We start from the raw sequence: 17,343 nt of genomic DNA on the forward strand, positions 1-17,343 counted from the left end.
GGAAGCAGCAGGGGAGACCACCATTGCCCCTCTCTAACCCCACCCCCACATACAGTGTCACAATCCAGTGACCAGGGTTTCCCCGCCCTGGTGAACACCTAAGGCCCCACCCCTCATACATAACAGGCACAAACAGACCAAAACATTATGACTCCAGAATAACACAAAGCCCCAGAGCCAAAACTTCTAAGCAACCAAGAGATAGCCAAACTATCAGATGCACAGTTCAAAATACTGGTGATCTGGATGCTCACAGAATTGGTTGATTTTAGTCACAAATTAGAGGAACAAATGAAGGCTAAACTAATTGAAATGAAGGGAAATGCACAGGAAACCAATAGTGACGGAAAGGAAACTGGAACTCAAATCAAGGGAGTGGACCAGGAGGAAAAAATAAATGACCAAACGGAAAACAATGAAGAAACAAGAATTCAAAAAAAATGAGGAAAGGCTTAGGAACCTCCAGGACATCTTTAAATGTTCCAACATCCAAATTATAGGGGTACCAGAAGGGGAAGAGGAAGAGTGACAAGTGGAAAACTTATTTGAACAAATAATAAAGGAGAACTTCCCCAATCTGGCAAAAGAAATAGGCTTCCAGGAAATCCAGGAAGCTCAGAGAGTCCCAAAGAAGTTGGACCCAAGAAGGAACACACCAAGGAACATCATAATTACATTAGCCAAGATTAAAATGAAGGAGAGAATCCTAGAAACAGCAAGAGATAAGGGGACAGTCACCTAAAAAGGAGTTCCCATCAGACTGTCAGCTGATTTCTCAAAAGAGACCTTACAGGCAAGAAGGGGCTGGAAAGAAGTATTCCAAGTCATGAAATCCAAAGACCTACATCCAAGATTGCTCCATCCACCAAAGCTTTCACTTAGAATGGAAGGGCAGATAAAGTGTTTCTCAGATAAGATCAAATTCAAGGAGTTCATCTTCACCAAGCCCTTATTATATGAAATGTTAAAGGGACTTATCTAAGAAAAAAAAGATAAAAAATATGAACAGTGAAAGGACAGCAAACTCACAGTTATTAACAACCACACCTAAAACAAAAGCAAACTAAGAGGACAGCTAGATCAGGAGTGGAACCATAGAAATGAAGATCACATGGAGGGTTAGAAACAGGGGGGTGGGAGGAAGAGAAGGGGGGATAAGGTACAGAGAATAAGCAGCATAGACGGTAGGTAGAAAATAGACAGGGGGGAGGACAAGAATAGTATGGGAAATATAGAATCTAAAGAACTTGTGACATGTGGACATAAACTAAAGGGGGGGAATGGTGGGGGAGGGGTGTGCAGGGTAGAGGGGAATGAAGGGGGGAAATAGGACAACTGTAATGGCATAATCAATAACATATATTAAAAATTAAAAAATATATATATCCAGCACCCCATGTTCACTGCAGCATTATTTACAAAACAGCCAAGACATAGAAACAACATTAGCATCCATCAAGGGATAAATGGGTAAATAATAAGTGAGATACACACACAACACACACAATGGAATACTATTTGACCATGAAAAAAGAATGAAATTTTGCCATTTGTGACAATATGGATGGACCATAAGGACATTATGTTAAGTGAAATAATTCAAACAGGGAAAGACAGATACCATATAATCTCACTTATATGTGGAATTGAAAATAAACAAATGAACAAACAAATAAACAGCCAAACTCATAGATACTGAGAAAAGGTTTCAGGTTACCAGATGGGGGCAGGTGAAAAGGGTAGAATTGGTCAAAAGGTACAATATTCTGGTTGTAAAATAAGTAAGTCCTGGGAGTGTAACATACACCATCTTTATTATAGTTAACAATACTGTATTGTATATTTGAAAGTTGCTAAGAGAGTCAGTAATCTTAACAATTCTCATCACAAGGGAAAAAAACGTAACTATGTGTGGCAATGGACATTCACTAGGTCTCTGGTGGTGGTCATTTTGCAGTATGTACAAATATTGAATCATTATGTTCTATACCTGAAACTAATGAAATATTATATGTCAATTACATCTCAATTATAAGACATGTACACACACAAACATATACACAGATATGTCCACACTATATGCACATACAAATGTACATATACACACACATTAAAAACATTTCGTTCCTCTGGGCATTTCTTTATTAGTACTTGAATTTCTCCAAATCAAAAGTAATGAAATACAAGGTTAGGTAAGAATAGCAACCATGAAGGATGAGTAAACTTAAAAGTTTAATTTTATGAACAGGGTAAAACCTCATCAAGAAATTATAGGCATCTTCATGCCTAGTAATATTTTCTTGATGGAAACCATTTTAACCCATCCTTTTTTTTCAGCCACATTCCCAAGAAAGGCTATTCCCTCCACTCTCCTTTCTGGTCCTTCTTGCCTGATGACATATGTTCGTGTTCTGGACACAGAGCCATATGACTTGGGTGTGTTCTGTACACCAGGAGCTCTTACAGCCCAAGAGTTTGGCAGAAATGTATCGTCTTGGGAAGAACGCAGTGGGGGTGGAGAGGTATGGGAAGACGGGACTCAGTCGCTGGAAGGAGCTACTAATTCTACCAAAGGGAAACTTTGTTCAAGTCCAAGTGTTTCCATGAAAGCATCCTTTATTACCTTCTAGGTAAACTGACTACTAAAAATTAAACTAAACACATAACTGGTTCTTGTGTCTAAATTCCTATTGGTAACAAGAAACAGTTAAAAACAGTAACTGTGCTGTATGCCTGGCAGCAAAACCTCGTTGAAAAAGAGATTATGAAAGCAGAACCAAGAATTGTATGTTCTCTTCTTCCTTCTCTACCCACAAGGGTGCCTCACCAGCACCAGCTGTTAAGCGTACAGATTGACTGGAGGCAATCCCAAGAACTAGGAAGGAAGAGAAGCTTGACTCTTCTCTGGTTAAGCTATGAAATCAAGACATCAGAGGGAAGATGCAAAACACCCTTAAAGAGACGGAAGAGCTCCCAGGCCTTTGAGATGAGACAGTACCCTGATCAAATATATTAACATATTTTATTGCCAATATTAACAAGAGAAAAATGTTTCAGTCTCCAGCCAAGAAATCTTAGAAAAAGGAGAGCTTTAGGGCCAAATGCCAGCGATATCCCTCCAAGCAGGAAGGAGAACACCTTGCAACCTGTCTAGGGTAAGATAAAGAAAAGTTATTTTTCCCATTGTAATCTTCAGGTAGGACAGTGCACATGGAACCGCCCGGCATTCTGAGATGGGCGGCACTGCTGAAGAACGAGATGCTGGGCTGTGGCGGCACTGAGACTCTCTCTGTCACTGGCCTTGCTGGAGCCACGCTCCCCACACCAGCTTGCCGGTAAAATCTAGCTTCCCACGTGCCAGATCTGCCTGAAGGCAAACCCAAGCATCTGGCTATATATGTATTTCCAGGACCTGGGTGAACAGAAATAAACCCTGGGAGAGAGAACGACCTTCCCAGTATGCTGACCATTGTGCTTGTCAGTTTGAACACCTGCAAAGACACCAACATAATGTTACCCTGAAGCCTCTGAGTGGCCGCCCGGCCAGCCCGGCCTCCTCACTCCCCACTCTGTGTGCACTGAGACCTTTCCTTTGAAAATGTCCCATCAGCTGGGGCCACAGAAACCAACTCATGATTATCCTCAAAGGTGTTCGTTATAAACATGGAGTTTTTCTTACTCAGTATCATTTTAATCAAAGACATGCAAATGAAGCAAAAAAATAGCAAAGAAAAAAACTGGCACGGGGATAAACAGAAAAGCATTCTCACATCTTGGTGGTGGGAGTATAAATTGGAAGCATACCACACATCTTAGAAAGTTGTGTATGCCTTTAACCCAGCAATATGACTTCTAGGAATTAATCCTTACCCATTAAGGATATGAGCAAAAATTTAACTACAGTAATATCTTCCAGACCAGTCAGTTCATAAGAGGCAAAACTTGGAAATCACAAATATTCAATAGGTAAAACTGGTTAAATAAATATCTACAGAGCAATAACACTGACATTTGTAATATGTGCAGAAGTAGTTACTGACCAGGACAGACAGTCCCAATGCATTTTTATTTTCTTCTTTTTGTTTAGTTACATTTTGTAACCTTTTTCAGTGAACATTTATTATCACGTATAGCCCTTGCTCTGAATAGAATCCAGGGGTTGGAAGGAAGGAAACACATACACTGGTCCAAGCGGTGTGTGTGTGCGTGTGTGTGCGCGCGCGCACACACGTGCTATGAGCTATTAAGTTAGCTCCAACTCCTGGCGACCCTATGAAGGAGTGATGTCCATATCTGGTTCTCAGCAGCCCTGCTCAGCTCCTGTAGATTCATGCCTATGATGTCTTTTTTGGAGTCAATTCATCTCATATTTGGTTTTCCTCTTTTCCTGCTGTCTTCTCTTTCAAAAGAACCCCAGACAGGTATTAACAGCTTATCTGAGGTCACCCAGCTGAGTGGTACCATTGCCCAGCTCTGCAGATTCTTAAACCCAGATGTGTCCAGTCATTTCCAGTGCCTTCAAATTAGAGCAGAGCCTCATCTCTCTCTGTGCTACTAAGCACAAGTGTCTCAGCTCAGAAGCAAAGGTGCCCCTCTAGCTGCGTATTGATTGAGCCAAGACATTTGAATGAAATCGTTTTTAAGATCTCTCTTCTATGTGTCCTATGCACAATGGTAAGAAACCTCAATTGCACACTGCATTCCACATGATAGTCTGGGATTTTCTAAAGCATATGACAAAATATCAAACGTCTCTCAAGACAGCTCAGAACGAATTTGTGACATTAGGAGGGGAAGGAAGAGAGAACATGGCAACAAAAAAGATCTACTTTGTGACCCAGATTTATAGTCATTCTCATTGTGAAAGCTCCCTTACTTTTAATAAGCCTCAGGATTCTATTCACCAGCAAAGAACATGTTGGCCTCAGAAGCTGACTCAGAACTCTGCTCAGCCACTCTGAGAAAATCCTCTCTGTTCTCCTCTGCGAACTAAATCTAATGACTCCTTGACCAATTTCCAGAGACATTTATTGAGGAACTGTGATTAACATTACTGCATCCGGCCTTGAACTAGTCTTCTACAACATCTGTTTTCCCCTAAAGTGACATTCTTTTGGAGAGTTTTAAATAGGGCAGAGGAACAGAGTTAATGCTTCCCTCCCTACACAGAGCAAGAAAGCAGCAGCAGAGAGTGAAACGGAAAGATGTGCGATGCCCCATCCCCCCCCCCCCCCCCCCCCGGGGGCCTCCATCTCTGCAAGTGAGTGAGCCTGGAAGGGGTGAGGGTCTGACTTACGGACACACGTTTCCCTGCTTTCATAAAATCCAGGACAACACTGGGACTTGCGCCTGTACATGGTCTTCTCCCCGTGCCGATAGGCTGTGCGGTAACTGATTCTGCAGAGGGGAAAGCACACTGTTACCTCTTTTGACCTGCGATTTGATTAGAAACAAAGAGTTTGCATTGTAGTGCAAAGAGCTACTGAATATAATAAAGGTATCAAAAGCAAAGTACTCCAAAATAATCAAGAAGAAACAGACTACCTTTCTTGACCAATATTAGGCTAGCTCTTACTCCATTTGCTAAGAATATATTAGGATTGCCCATTTAAGCCAACCTATACTTGATTTCAAGAGTTCCAAAGTTTTATGGCTTCCCTGTTTCACTAATTTTGGGATATCCTGAAAAGTACTGATTAAACAAGATATCTAATCATCATTCCCTTAGCATATGTCTTAAAGGAAGAATTCAGAGAAGTCCTTCAAAGCTCTATGCCATGCAATCTCATCCCACCAGAATTTTATGGGAGGGGCAAAAGTAGGTTTACAGTTGTTCATATGGAAAATGATAGAATAATTAATAAATGTAATACAAGAACAAAGTCCGTACTTCGTGCACTTACAACTGTAAACTTCCTTTTGCCCCACCTTGTAGAAGACATATAGAGAAAACCCCTTAAATTTAACTAAAGCCCCATTCACTCACTGACTCACTTATATAAAACATGTTTAATAAGCACTTACTATATTCCAGGCACTGTTTTAGCCATCAGAGAAATACCTCACAGTGAGAAAAAGAAAAGACAAGAAAAGAAAAAACATAAAGCCCACCCTCAAGGAACTTAATTCTACTAGGAAACACAGACCTGTGGAATTTAATAAAGATACACATTAAACAAATAAATCTAACATATAATGATTGGTAATGACTAAATGGGAAGGTAAATAAAGCCCAAGTAGAGGAATAGAAAGGAGTGCTGGTTTAGACAGAGTGGTCAAGGAAAGCTTGTCTGAAGAATGACACTGAGCATAACATCACTTAGGGTAGCGTCAGTCGGCAGGTGCCGCACTAGCCCCATGACTCATGCTATTGTAAGGATTTTACAAGTGAAATTAAGGTAACACAGGTCACGACATCAACCTTAATACTTAATACATTGTTTTGTGTTTTGTTTTCTGTTTTCACATTTATGGGAAATATATATGGCTTATTTTACTAAGTCGAGGTCAAATTTAACTTAGTCTAAATTGAGTCGGATGTTCAGATAGCAATATACGCTGGGATATGAGTTTCTTGAGACCTGGTGATGTCCACATTTAAGATCGTCTCCCCCATTATGCACAATGCAAAAGGTGGATGAATTCTTAACAAACAATGGTAACCAGTAGCCATTTTCTCTGTATGCTTCTTAAGGGCACAGACAACCTTTTTGCTTTTCTGTATCTCCTGTGATCCGAACCAAGGCCAGGACAACAGCAAGCACTCAGTGAGTACTCACTAGAGAGATGAATACACCTGCTGAAGTATCTGATGACTCTGTTATCAAGTCCTTCCCAGTTAGCCAGACTCGTACACCTATCTGTGCTCTCATTACCTGTGCCGGGTGCATTTAAACCAGTTCAGAATGTCAGTGCAGCTGGTGTAGTAAATTTGATCAAAGGGATGCGGGTACGACTCTTGCACAGTTACTGAGTAGCTGAAAAGAAGAGGGAAGACAAGGAATCAGTATTTCTCTTTCTTACATTAATTATATACCATCAATATCAACTTGTTTTCTCATACATTTTCACTAACAGCTTCTTTTTCTCTTTTTTATTGTTGTTCAAGTACAGTTGTCTCCATTTTCCCCCATCCCTTCCCCCCAACCCCAACCACCCCACCTCCCACCATTGATCCTCCCCCCTTTGGCTTTGTCTATGTGTCTTTATACATGTTTTTTTGACCACCCTTCCCTGTTCCCCTCACCCCATTATCTCCTTCCATCTCCCCTCTGGCAGCTTCTTATTAAAGTAAAAGCATGCACTCCTATGGGCATAAGAATGTGGGTGAAAAACATCCATAAAATATAAAGAACTTTCAATGTTCCATGCCATCCTTCTTTGTTTTAAAGCAGTCATTACATGCTCAAAGCTTTGAATTCCTACCTACAGGCAAATCTAAAGAATCCTCCTTTCCAAACAGTTTTTCTTTTCTTTAACATTCTTTTAAAGATTTCCAGTAAAATCTTTAGTTCATGCTAACTAATAAAATGAGCCACAGTCACAAATTCACTGACTACAAATCAACAGCCCAAGTTTATTAAAAGGAACTATCAACTAGAGAAAGTATGGAAATAATGAGGTCAAAATTTCAGCACGAAGAATTCGGGTTAGATATAGGGCAGAACCTTCTCATCTGAAAAGCTATGTGGTACAGGCCTCAAGAAGAGCAGGCCTTCTTTCCCCACTGGTCTGTTAGTCACTACATACTTAGGCTTCAACAGGACATAATCCATTAAGTAATCATACTGTCAGTGGTGTCCAGCCTGCGACCCGTGGGCCTCATGCAGCTCCGGATGGTTATAATGTGACCTAACACAAGATCGTAAATTTACTTAAAACACCATGAGATTTTCCTGTGATTATGTGTCACAATGTATTCAACGTGTGGCCCAAGACAATTCTTCTTCCAGTGTGGCCCAGAGACATCTAAAGGTTGGGCACCTCTGGGTCACTTTTGAGTTCACCCTTTGGGGCACTGCAACTTGATTTCCAGGTAAATTTAGGAATCCTCTCCAGATCTTTGGCAGATGTAATAGGCCCTATTGAAAAGATCACTGGATCAGAAGCAGCCCGTGTTGTATTTATGATCGGACACTGAGAAACTGGATGACCTTCAGAAGGTAACCTCACTTCCCTGAGTTTTGTGCTCACATCTTAAAACCAGGGGGTCCAAGGCGATCTGGAAGATCCCTTCCCACTCCGCTTTCTGAATTTCTAGCACACATTTTTGATGAATGTTCCCCTCTACTCTAGTCAATGACACCTGCTGTTACCTGCAAGAACAGGTCCAGAAAAGCATGGAGTATATATGCAATTGCCTACACCTACAATATAACTCCTTTTGGGTAAAGCGAGAGGTCTCCATTAAAATATAAATGTTCTTGAAATGAAATTTCACACTAAGCTACTAACATGTTCCTCAGACCCCTAGAAGTGTCCTCAGGTTTGGTTGATATAAACTCTGAGACTTCCTTGCCAAATTTTTGTCCTTTCTCAATTTTGAGGCCCACCTCATTATTTCTCCATTCCACTTCAGGTGAAGAACACAGCCAACGAACACCCTCTGTGCACGGACTGTTGCAGAGGTAAGTGCAGTCCTGCGTTACCCATGAGCAAACAGTACAACTTTCCACATGTGCTACTGGAATGAGAAACCACTCTAAATTAATGCCAGTTGGGGGGAAAATGCACTCTAGGGGGCTCTACGGTACCGATTTAGCTTAACTGAATTAGTTCATTGGAACTAGGCCTGATGCAGTTTTCCTAAATTTTCAAGGGGTGTGGTATGTTATTAAGGTCTGAATGCCTTAGAGCAAAAGTGATCATCGGCAAACAATCCTAGCCAAGCACATCTCGTCTGATGTGGATGGGGAACTGATTCCATAAGCAAACATGAAAAATATGTTCACTGACTTCTAGCAGCTTTGAAGAGGGCTTAAATAAGAGTACATTGTAAGGTACGGGAATTTCCTCTTCTTGCCAGTTGCTGCTCGCCAATAGTGTACATTTGCATGACGCTTCTCTGGTTTGAGAATATAAAAAGCTCTTTCCTATAAAAGGATAAACAAACCATTTAGGATTCCAATTCAATAAACACTTATTGAACAAATTCTATGCAATTCCTGCCCTCAAAGAGTTCTCAAGAAAAGCTAGCCTGTAAATACTAAAAATAATGTGGGTACAGCATGAATGGAGACATATAGGCAGTTTGGGGGAAACAGGAGTATAAAACTCACTATGTCTCCAGCATTTCTCTTCCGTCTTGACTCTTCACATTAAAATTATTCAGAGGCTCAAACTCAATTCAGAACTGACTGAATCTGAATTACTTTTCACTTGATCAGAAGCTGAGGCTTCCACTTAAGTTTACGGGAGAAGAGTTTTAAGCTCTGCTGACCCAAATTTCTTATTATTCCTTCTTTTTTAAATTATTTTTTTCTATACAATCTCTCTTTTTTTCATTTTAGTGGTATTGACACTACAAAATTTCAAAAATAAATTTTAAAAAAGGGAGATGAGAGAATTCTGAACTCCTTACATCACCATCAACATTTTACTATATTTCTTTTATTTTAGTTTAGCTTTTTTCTTTTCATATTCTTATAATCACACTGTATACCTGAGTTTGAAACCTACTTTTTAAACTTAAGAGTACATATTTCATAAACATTTTTCTATGTTAGTAAACAGTCTTCAAATTCTGACTTCCAAATACTCCCTAAATGACGACACCTAGTTTACTCAGTACCCACCAACTGTGTTATGCAATTAGGTTGTCACTTTTCCAGTGGCCACTTTCTGGAAGCTGTGTGCTCATACCATGAAGAGAACCATCCTCAATATTTGGCCCGCCCCCTCCAGTCTTTATCGCGGCTGCTCTGGCCAATGTCTGGGCTGTTGGTTGAACTTAAATAGCACCTCCTGCTAACAGTCCACGTCTTCACGTTCATCAGCAGCTGCTCCAAAAGTCAGAGGGGGATTGTCTAGTCCAGGGATTTTCAACTGGCAAGAGTTTTTAGAAACATGGGATGCCTGACTATTTAGTCAAGGGCCCCGATCTCTTTCCCCTTAAATTGTCAAATTAAAAAATGACAAGGACCAACAAAACAATAGCCATCTGGCATGAATAAATCAACACTATACCTATTTTTTTAACCAGATCAGCCAAAAATAAGATATTTTTTGGTGCGTCCCAGAATTTTAGTAGTTTATGTGTGCCATGAGATGAAAAAGGTTGAAAATTGCTGATCTATTCTAATCCCATTGTCACCACAAACACTGAGTCCCCAGGACTAGGGCAGTCTAGAGATGGCACTAATGTCACCCCCCAGACACTCCCCTGCCCTCTGTCTCCTTTCTAAAGTCACCAGAACATCTGAAGCTTCTAAAGCAGAGAGTGAGTGGCAAACTGCGGTATAGAAGGAATCTGATCTCAATTCTGCAGTGTTTTAACCATCCAGATGCAAAATCCTTTATCTCCTTGTTTGTTTAATCTTCTCAACCCACTGAAAACATTTCATCACTGTGATTTTAACCTGTTAAGTATCATCCGGGGAGAAGCCCCAGCAAGATAATTTAAGGTCAAAGAACAGGGGGAAATCAGCCATCATCACTTGGACAGGTTCCAAAGTAGTTAATTACATTTTATCTGCTTAAATTATCCTGTTACTTTAATCAGATATGGTAATGATCATCATTTTTTAGCTCTGCTTGCTGCAGAACTGCTGCTTCCATTACTACCAGGTCTGTGCTCCACCCCCAAGGGGCTGGGTGGGCAAAGAATGGCTTCTCTTCCTCTGTGTCTTCTTTAAAAGAAACCCCAGGAGATGAAAGAACTGAAGACCACAAAATGAGGAAAGAGGATGGAGGGAAGAGGCAGCTGATTCATGAAATTATTCACTTTCCAAAAGGTTGCTGTGCGGAATTCCTTTAATAACAGGCACCCCTGTGTACTTTAAATGAATTAATTTTCCTTAATTTCATTTTACACGCAACTTCTGAGAATCGGAATTGCAGCATTCAAATGAGGCATACTTTCACATGAACATAAATCACTGAGTAGGTTGGAGGGGGGGCCCGAGACCCGAATTTCGCGCAAGCTCTCACGTGATGCTCACACCACAATCCCACAGACCGCAGGAGGGAAAGCAAGTCTCCAGGTGACCCTGCGACCCAGAACCATTGGGAACAGGTGGGGTTCAGTATGAGGGAAGCACACACTGAGCCAGCCCTCTTCAGCCCTCCCACAAGGCTTTTGTCCCTGAAGCTAATCACCCTCTCCCCATTTCATTTCAAGCCCATTTTAGTTTTTGAAAAGACACAGCAACCTGCCGTCTGCACCCTTATTTGATCATTTTCATTCATGCTCTGTTCTCCATGCTGGTCAAAGTAATTCCACTTTGTTTTACCTTTCTTCAAAGAATCATTATCTAACCTGGTGACAGAAATCTATCAATAAGAAGATTGTAGTTGTCTATCCTTCTTTCTAGCAGTCCATATATTATAGAAAAAAATATAGTTGGGAAAAAAATCTATCATTTCCCCTTTTTTCATGGTCAATTTCCTGCCTCATTAGTGAACCTTTTAGAGGTTACTCTAATTACTTGTGAAACAGTGGAATTATATTACATTAAAAAATGAATGTGCCCCTTGTCTATCTCTCTTTGCCCTTCCCAACCAATGTTCATATTAGTCATTCTATTTCCTATTAGGAAGTGAACTCACTCAACAATTATCTATTGAGTGCATGCCATATGCAAGGCAGTGTTTTAGACATGCAGAATTATCAGTGGTGAACGAAGCAATGCAAGTGTTGGCAAGTTTGGTCAAATGCTGAGCAAGGAATCAGGACAAAATGTATACATTGGAGTGGGTGCTAGATTATTTGAAGTCTTAGATTCTCTTGTCTTCACAGCCTTTCCCTCAGAGAGTTCGTCTGTTCACATCTTATCATGACGCCAAATCTACGTTCTCAAACCCTTCCAGGCCCATGTTTCAGACTAATCTTACAGATGCAGCAGGGCAAACCACACCCATCCCTTCCCTCTCAAAGCAACCCTCCTCCTTTTATTTTCCCAAATGTGCAGTGGCACCTCCACTCTCTCACCCAGCAGGTTCTAAATCTCAGCCCCTTCTGCCTCTTTCACATCCTAGAGTCAACAGCTCACCAAGACCTATTGATTTCTATTTCATTGTATCTTACAAATTGATTTTTCCTCCCATTCCAAAGCTATTATCCTTCAAGAAGTTCAACCACCAATGGACGCTCCCTTTTCTAAATTTACTATGTTAGTATTCATGTATTAATTGATTCATTTTTATTACTTTAATAAATATGTACTTTGTTGGTGAAATGTTTTATGACAGGTGCAATGGCGATTGTAAAGATAATAAAAACAAGGTCCCTCCTCTAAAATTCTATATAATATAATCAATACCGCAAATATATAGAACTGTTTTGCATATACATGCCTCTTCTACAGCTTTAAGTTCCATAGTGATATATAACTCCATTGATAGCTCAGGGAAATATATTTTTGTTATCCTGGTTGTAATACTCCCAGTGGAGATGGGAACAAGCCCTCACTGAAAAGCAACGCTGTGCGGAGACAGGGTGCCCGTAGAACAACAGAGCTGCTGAGCTTGGAAGAAAGACTCTGAGCTTTGGGTATCCTACCGGTGAGTGACAAGAGTGATGAGAATGCGTGCTCTGGGGGGTAGTGATCATGGTGCTGACAGTGACAGGAAAAAGAGACCAAAAGTTTGATGTCATTATGCTTATACATATTAAAAACATATATTACTCCCTAGTACTTGACGCCTCCTATTTGCTTGAAAAACTTGCATTTTCCATGTTTTCAAATAAAGACACCTTCTTAGCAATGCAAGCAGCACATTGGAGCAGAGTAGACTACGTATGACTGCACTGCAGTATCATGGGGTTTGTGCTATTTTTGTGTTCCAGAAGGGACTGTAAGATCTGGAAAATGGCTTAGTGTTTTGTACTTCCTCTATGTTTCCTCCTGCAGGTGGCCCCGATCTGGATATGACCTCATCTGCTCTCATATAATCTTGCCACCCTCCAGTACTGCACTGGCTCTAGTCTTGCCAGGCACAGTCCCTGGGGGTCTACATAGCTCTGGCTTCAAGCCACCTCCCATTCGCAGAACCCCTCCCCATTTCTGCCACCACTCATTCTCAGTTCTTCAAGAACATCTGGGCGACACTGCCTCCATGGAGCTTTGCCAATGCTTCCAGACATCACGTCTCCTATGCAGGCCACCTACGGCACAATTTTTTTTTTACACCATACGTTTCAAGTACATTATTACATACTCCCTTCCACTGCTAACTCACTGGTTCCCATACAGAAGTTCAACTTCCCCAAATTATTGTAAACAGATTCAGAGCAGGGAGAGGCCCTGAGGGAGCTTATTTTACTTGAGCTGTTTATGTTTTCCCCAAATCTTACCATTGCACCTGTGTATGAATCAATATATCAAGTTGAATATATATTATTTACATAATATATATTCTATAAGACCAAGGTGAATAATACTGTCTGATTTATTAGGTATAACTAATGATTTTTAATAAAAGGAATTTTACAATCTCTTGTCAAATTCTGATTTACATATCAAACTGATGAGGACAATATATAAAGGAGTTTATCAGAAATTAGTTCTTTGATTGCTTTCAGAACCATTACCTTTCCCAGTGGCTGCACACATTGGGGTCTTCGAGATTCAGAGGTGACGCTGTCCTTACCCAGTGGCATAATAACAAACAGACAAAGCCCAGGCATGTGTTCAAAGAAATAACCATTTTTCTTCCTGAAGAACAACCTACAAGAAAAAAGATCCAAATTAGAAATTCATTCAAACGACCCAAACAGAATTCCTTTCAGTAGAGCAACCCTTCGGGACGAGTGGTCACCAGGGCTGAAACACGCGTAACAAGCCATGTATTCAAGCAGACGCGGCACCAGATTTCATGGTCCAGGAGAGAGAGGTATTTCTTATGTTGCGCAGGGTGGCCACCGTTTTGTAAATTACTAAAATGTGCACATCGTCATTAATTGCCACCCCAACCAAAGCCCTTCTCATCCACGCCAGCTAACATGAAAGGACTCTACCCGGACAACTGAAAGCAACGCAGGCTTCCAGATTCTCTCGCCAGGCATATTTCCCTTCTGGAAGAAGAGGGCTCAGAGAAGAATCTGGCCTCATTTGTCCCAGAGCATCAGTGATGAAACAGAAGCTCCATTGACTCAGGAGAGAAGCACCTCAGGCTCAAACAGAGATTCATTCAATAATTCAGTCGATGCACACTGAATACCCACCCTATCCTCAGCACCGTGCACACACCGGACACAAAATACAGATCTAGTTCCTGTCCCTACCCTTTAAGAGGTTTATAATTTAATCATCACAATATATATTTCTCATGTTTAGCGCTTCAATTTTCCCATCTGCTGAATAGAAACAGAATCAGCTATTTCACAGAGGTTTCTATATCAGTGCACAGAAAAAAAAGCATAAAGCTGTTTGGAGGTCAGTGTTGGAGAAAATGAGCTTGGGATGACTTAAAGGGAGAGAGACCATAATAGAAAAACAAACAGCAACATGGTGTATTTGCAAACCAAACCAGTGAAGGAGACGGAAGAGGGAGGAGAACATTCCACAGAAAGGGAGCTGACGACCAGGAGGGTCAGGCACACTTAGGGAGCCACCTTGCTTCACTAGGAGAAAGAGACAGTGGGCATATCACGAGTTTTCTGTACCAGCGCAAAGGAGATGAACTGCATCCACTGATAGAGGGGAGCTAGTGAAAGGTGCCGAGGGACATCAGAAAGGTCACTCTGGCTGCAGGGGAGAGTGGCCTGGAGGAGGAGACTAGTAGAGGGCGACCGGGAAAAATGGGACTGCAGGGGGAACTAAGGAAGTAACGTTGGGATTGCAGGGAACTGAATGAATCTGGGACATCTTCACAAAGTAGAATCAGTAGGACTTGGTGACTGAATGTGGGAGTGAAAGAGAGAGAGAAGGGACTTCTGGTATAGTCCTTTGGATAGAGGTGGGCCCCATTGAGAGGGGCAGCCCAGAAGCACTCCTCCTCTGGGGGATCAGCTTTAGTTCAGTGTTAGGTATGTCAAGCTTGAAGTTCCTGTGAGATATTCGAATGGAGTCACTGCAGGCACTTATCAAAACCCACCATGTGCCAGGTCACCCCCAGCGTGTCATGGCTGTGATGGTGTGTGCCTGGAGATCACACCCGTCTCTTCACTGCCAGGGACTCAGCATTCAGGAAGAAGGAGAAGTTTGTCAAACTATGTAAAATGATGTCATATAATCATTACACACATGGACTTGCAATTACAAACAGATGATCCATTTACTAATTAAAAAGAAAATATGCAATAACTAAAGCTGAGTAAATAATTAAAATTAACCTGACGGTTGGTACACCAGTGGAACCAGCCACAACAGGCCTGCTTATGTGACCAAAGCACTTATTTTGGGGGTGATAGCTGCATTTTTAGATGTTACCCGAGCATTCCACACCAAGAAGTTATCAGCCTGTAGTATCTTGGAACCAAATTTATTGAATAATAACCTTGTGGTTTAAAAAAGGTAAGTTTATCTAAAAACAAACACATAAACAACAAGCCAACAGAAACCTAACCTTAGGAGATAGTTTATCCTTCAAATTCAAGAAAATAGATGAAACGAAAAAGTATTAAATTCTTCAAAATCCAGATTGCTTACAGGAACAAGTACATTTAAGTATATTATGACAAATTATCTCTATCTAACCCCACAAAGGCTAAACCCACAGAAAATGTCTAATTGGAAAAGAAAAAAACATACCACTAATTTGTAGAATAATTAAAAGATGGTATAAACCACTGTGAGAGGTTAGGAAATTTTTAGAGGGGGTTTCAATCACCATGAAATAATTCCAACATGCAAATCATAAGTGGGTAGCCAAAATATGGCTTGTAACTTAATTCAAGCTATTGACGCTTTCTCACAGGCTAACCATCATGAAACTGTAAAATCTGAGGCTTAATGTTATATAACTAAAGCTATTCCACTTAATAGCAATGAATAAAAAGTAACTATGACAATACACAGCTAACGTTTCCTGACTGATCACTGAGTTCCAGACACAGTGCTAAACCTTTTATGTGATTTATCTGTTTAATCGTCACAGTAATGTACCTAAGAAGTAGGTATTTTTATTTCCTCATTTCATAGTTGAAGACACGTAAATATACTGCTTGTGTTTTCCTCATCCATCAAAATAAAAAAATCTTTAATACATTTGATTTTAACAAATAAGTTTGGCAAATACCTCTCTGCCTTATGGCTTTATCTTTGTCAGGATAAGTGTTTTGTTTCAGTGAAGTGTGAAATGTGTATATTAACTTTCCTTCTTTCCTCAAAGACAAAACCGGGGCTGGTCAGCAGCAATCAGCCATCCACTCACAAATAATTGCCCCAAATTGAAAAGTTTATACCCTGAGTCACCATCTCAGATTCAAACCATCCATTTCCCAATTAGAAGTGTTTAGTCTGTAAAGTTAGAAATTGCTGCAAGCAATGAATCAAACTGCCAAGGAGGAAAAAAACAGGGCTGCTCGTTCCCTTTTCATGTAAAAACTGTAATACTGATCTTTGGTTTCCCACTTGATGTGGGACTGTCTGAGGGCTTGAACTTTTCTAAGGCAATGATGAGGTGGGGGAGGGCGGGGAAGCAGAATTTAGTCACCTCATTACTTTTGTAGTTCAGCATACAGAAAAATCAAACTGCATTGCAAAGGGACTGGTTGAGCTCATGAAAAGGAAAATATCAGGACATTTAAAAAATGTATATATGCTCCATTCATTTTCTTATTCCTGAAGCATTTTCCAAATCGAAATCAGAAATCAACTGAGTTCTAGAGTAATGTACATTAAAGTATAAAATGTCAAAAGCAAAAGGAATTGCTAGACCAAGAGGCTCACATCAGGCAAACTCAAAAACAAGTCGAGAAAATAATTCAAATGTTACACATGTGGTGGGAGGAGCAGACAATCCATCACAAGGCCACTGCCCGTAGAGAACTACAGACACGCAGCATTGCACTGGGTTCGGGAACATGGATGGTCTTTTTCTTTTGTTCCAGCTAGTTTAATAAAGGCACTGACAAATAATCCAAATAATAAGTAGATAGGGCATTACATATATTCATTCCCCATCTTATTCGTTTCCTTCTACAGGTTTCCATGACTAAATGTGAGTATCTTTTTCTCTTCA

The 17,343-nt window shown here is 40.6% G+C and overlaps 1 protein-coding gene across 2 annotated transcripts in view; it reads right to left on the reverse strand.

Annotated features, from left to right (window-relative positions):
• MEGF10 (multiple EGF like domains 10) overlaps positions 1-14,127 on the reverse strand; it is a 124,618-nt gene extending 110,491 nt beyond the window's left edge. Inside the window, exons 1-3 of one of the 2 annotated variants that reach the window (XM_037028513.1) lie at positions 13,751-14,127; positions 6,876-6,977; positions 5,297-5,397 (exon numbers count right to left, since the gene is read on the reverse strand). In XM_037028513.1, the coding sequence (XP_036884408.1) occupies positions 5,297-5,397; positions 6,876-6,977; positions 13,751-13,866 (319 nt within the window). In that variant the 5' untranslated portion in view covers positions 13,867-14,127. The remainder of the gene's footprint in view (positions 1-5,296; positions 5,398-6,875; positions 6,978-13,750) is intronic. The other variant, XM_037028503.1, reaches the window with a different exon arrangement.
• Positions 14,128-17,343: the final 3,216 nt, after the last annotated feature.

Source organism: Sturnira hondurensis, unplaced genomic scaffold (assembly GCF_014824575.4).
Source record: "Sturnira hondurensis isolate 20B ecotype Veracruz unplaced genomic scaffold, ASM1482457v3 Scaffold0001509, whole genome shotgun sequence".
NCBI classification, from domain to species: Eukaryota; Metazoa; Chordata; class Mammalia; order Chiroptera; family Phyllostomidae; genus Sturnira; species Sturnira hondurensis.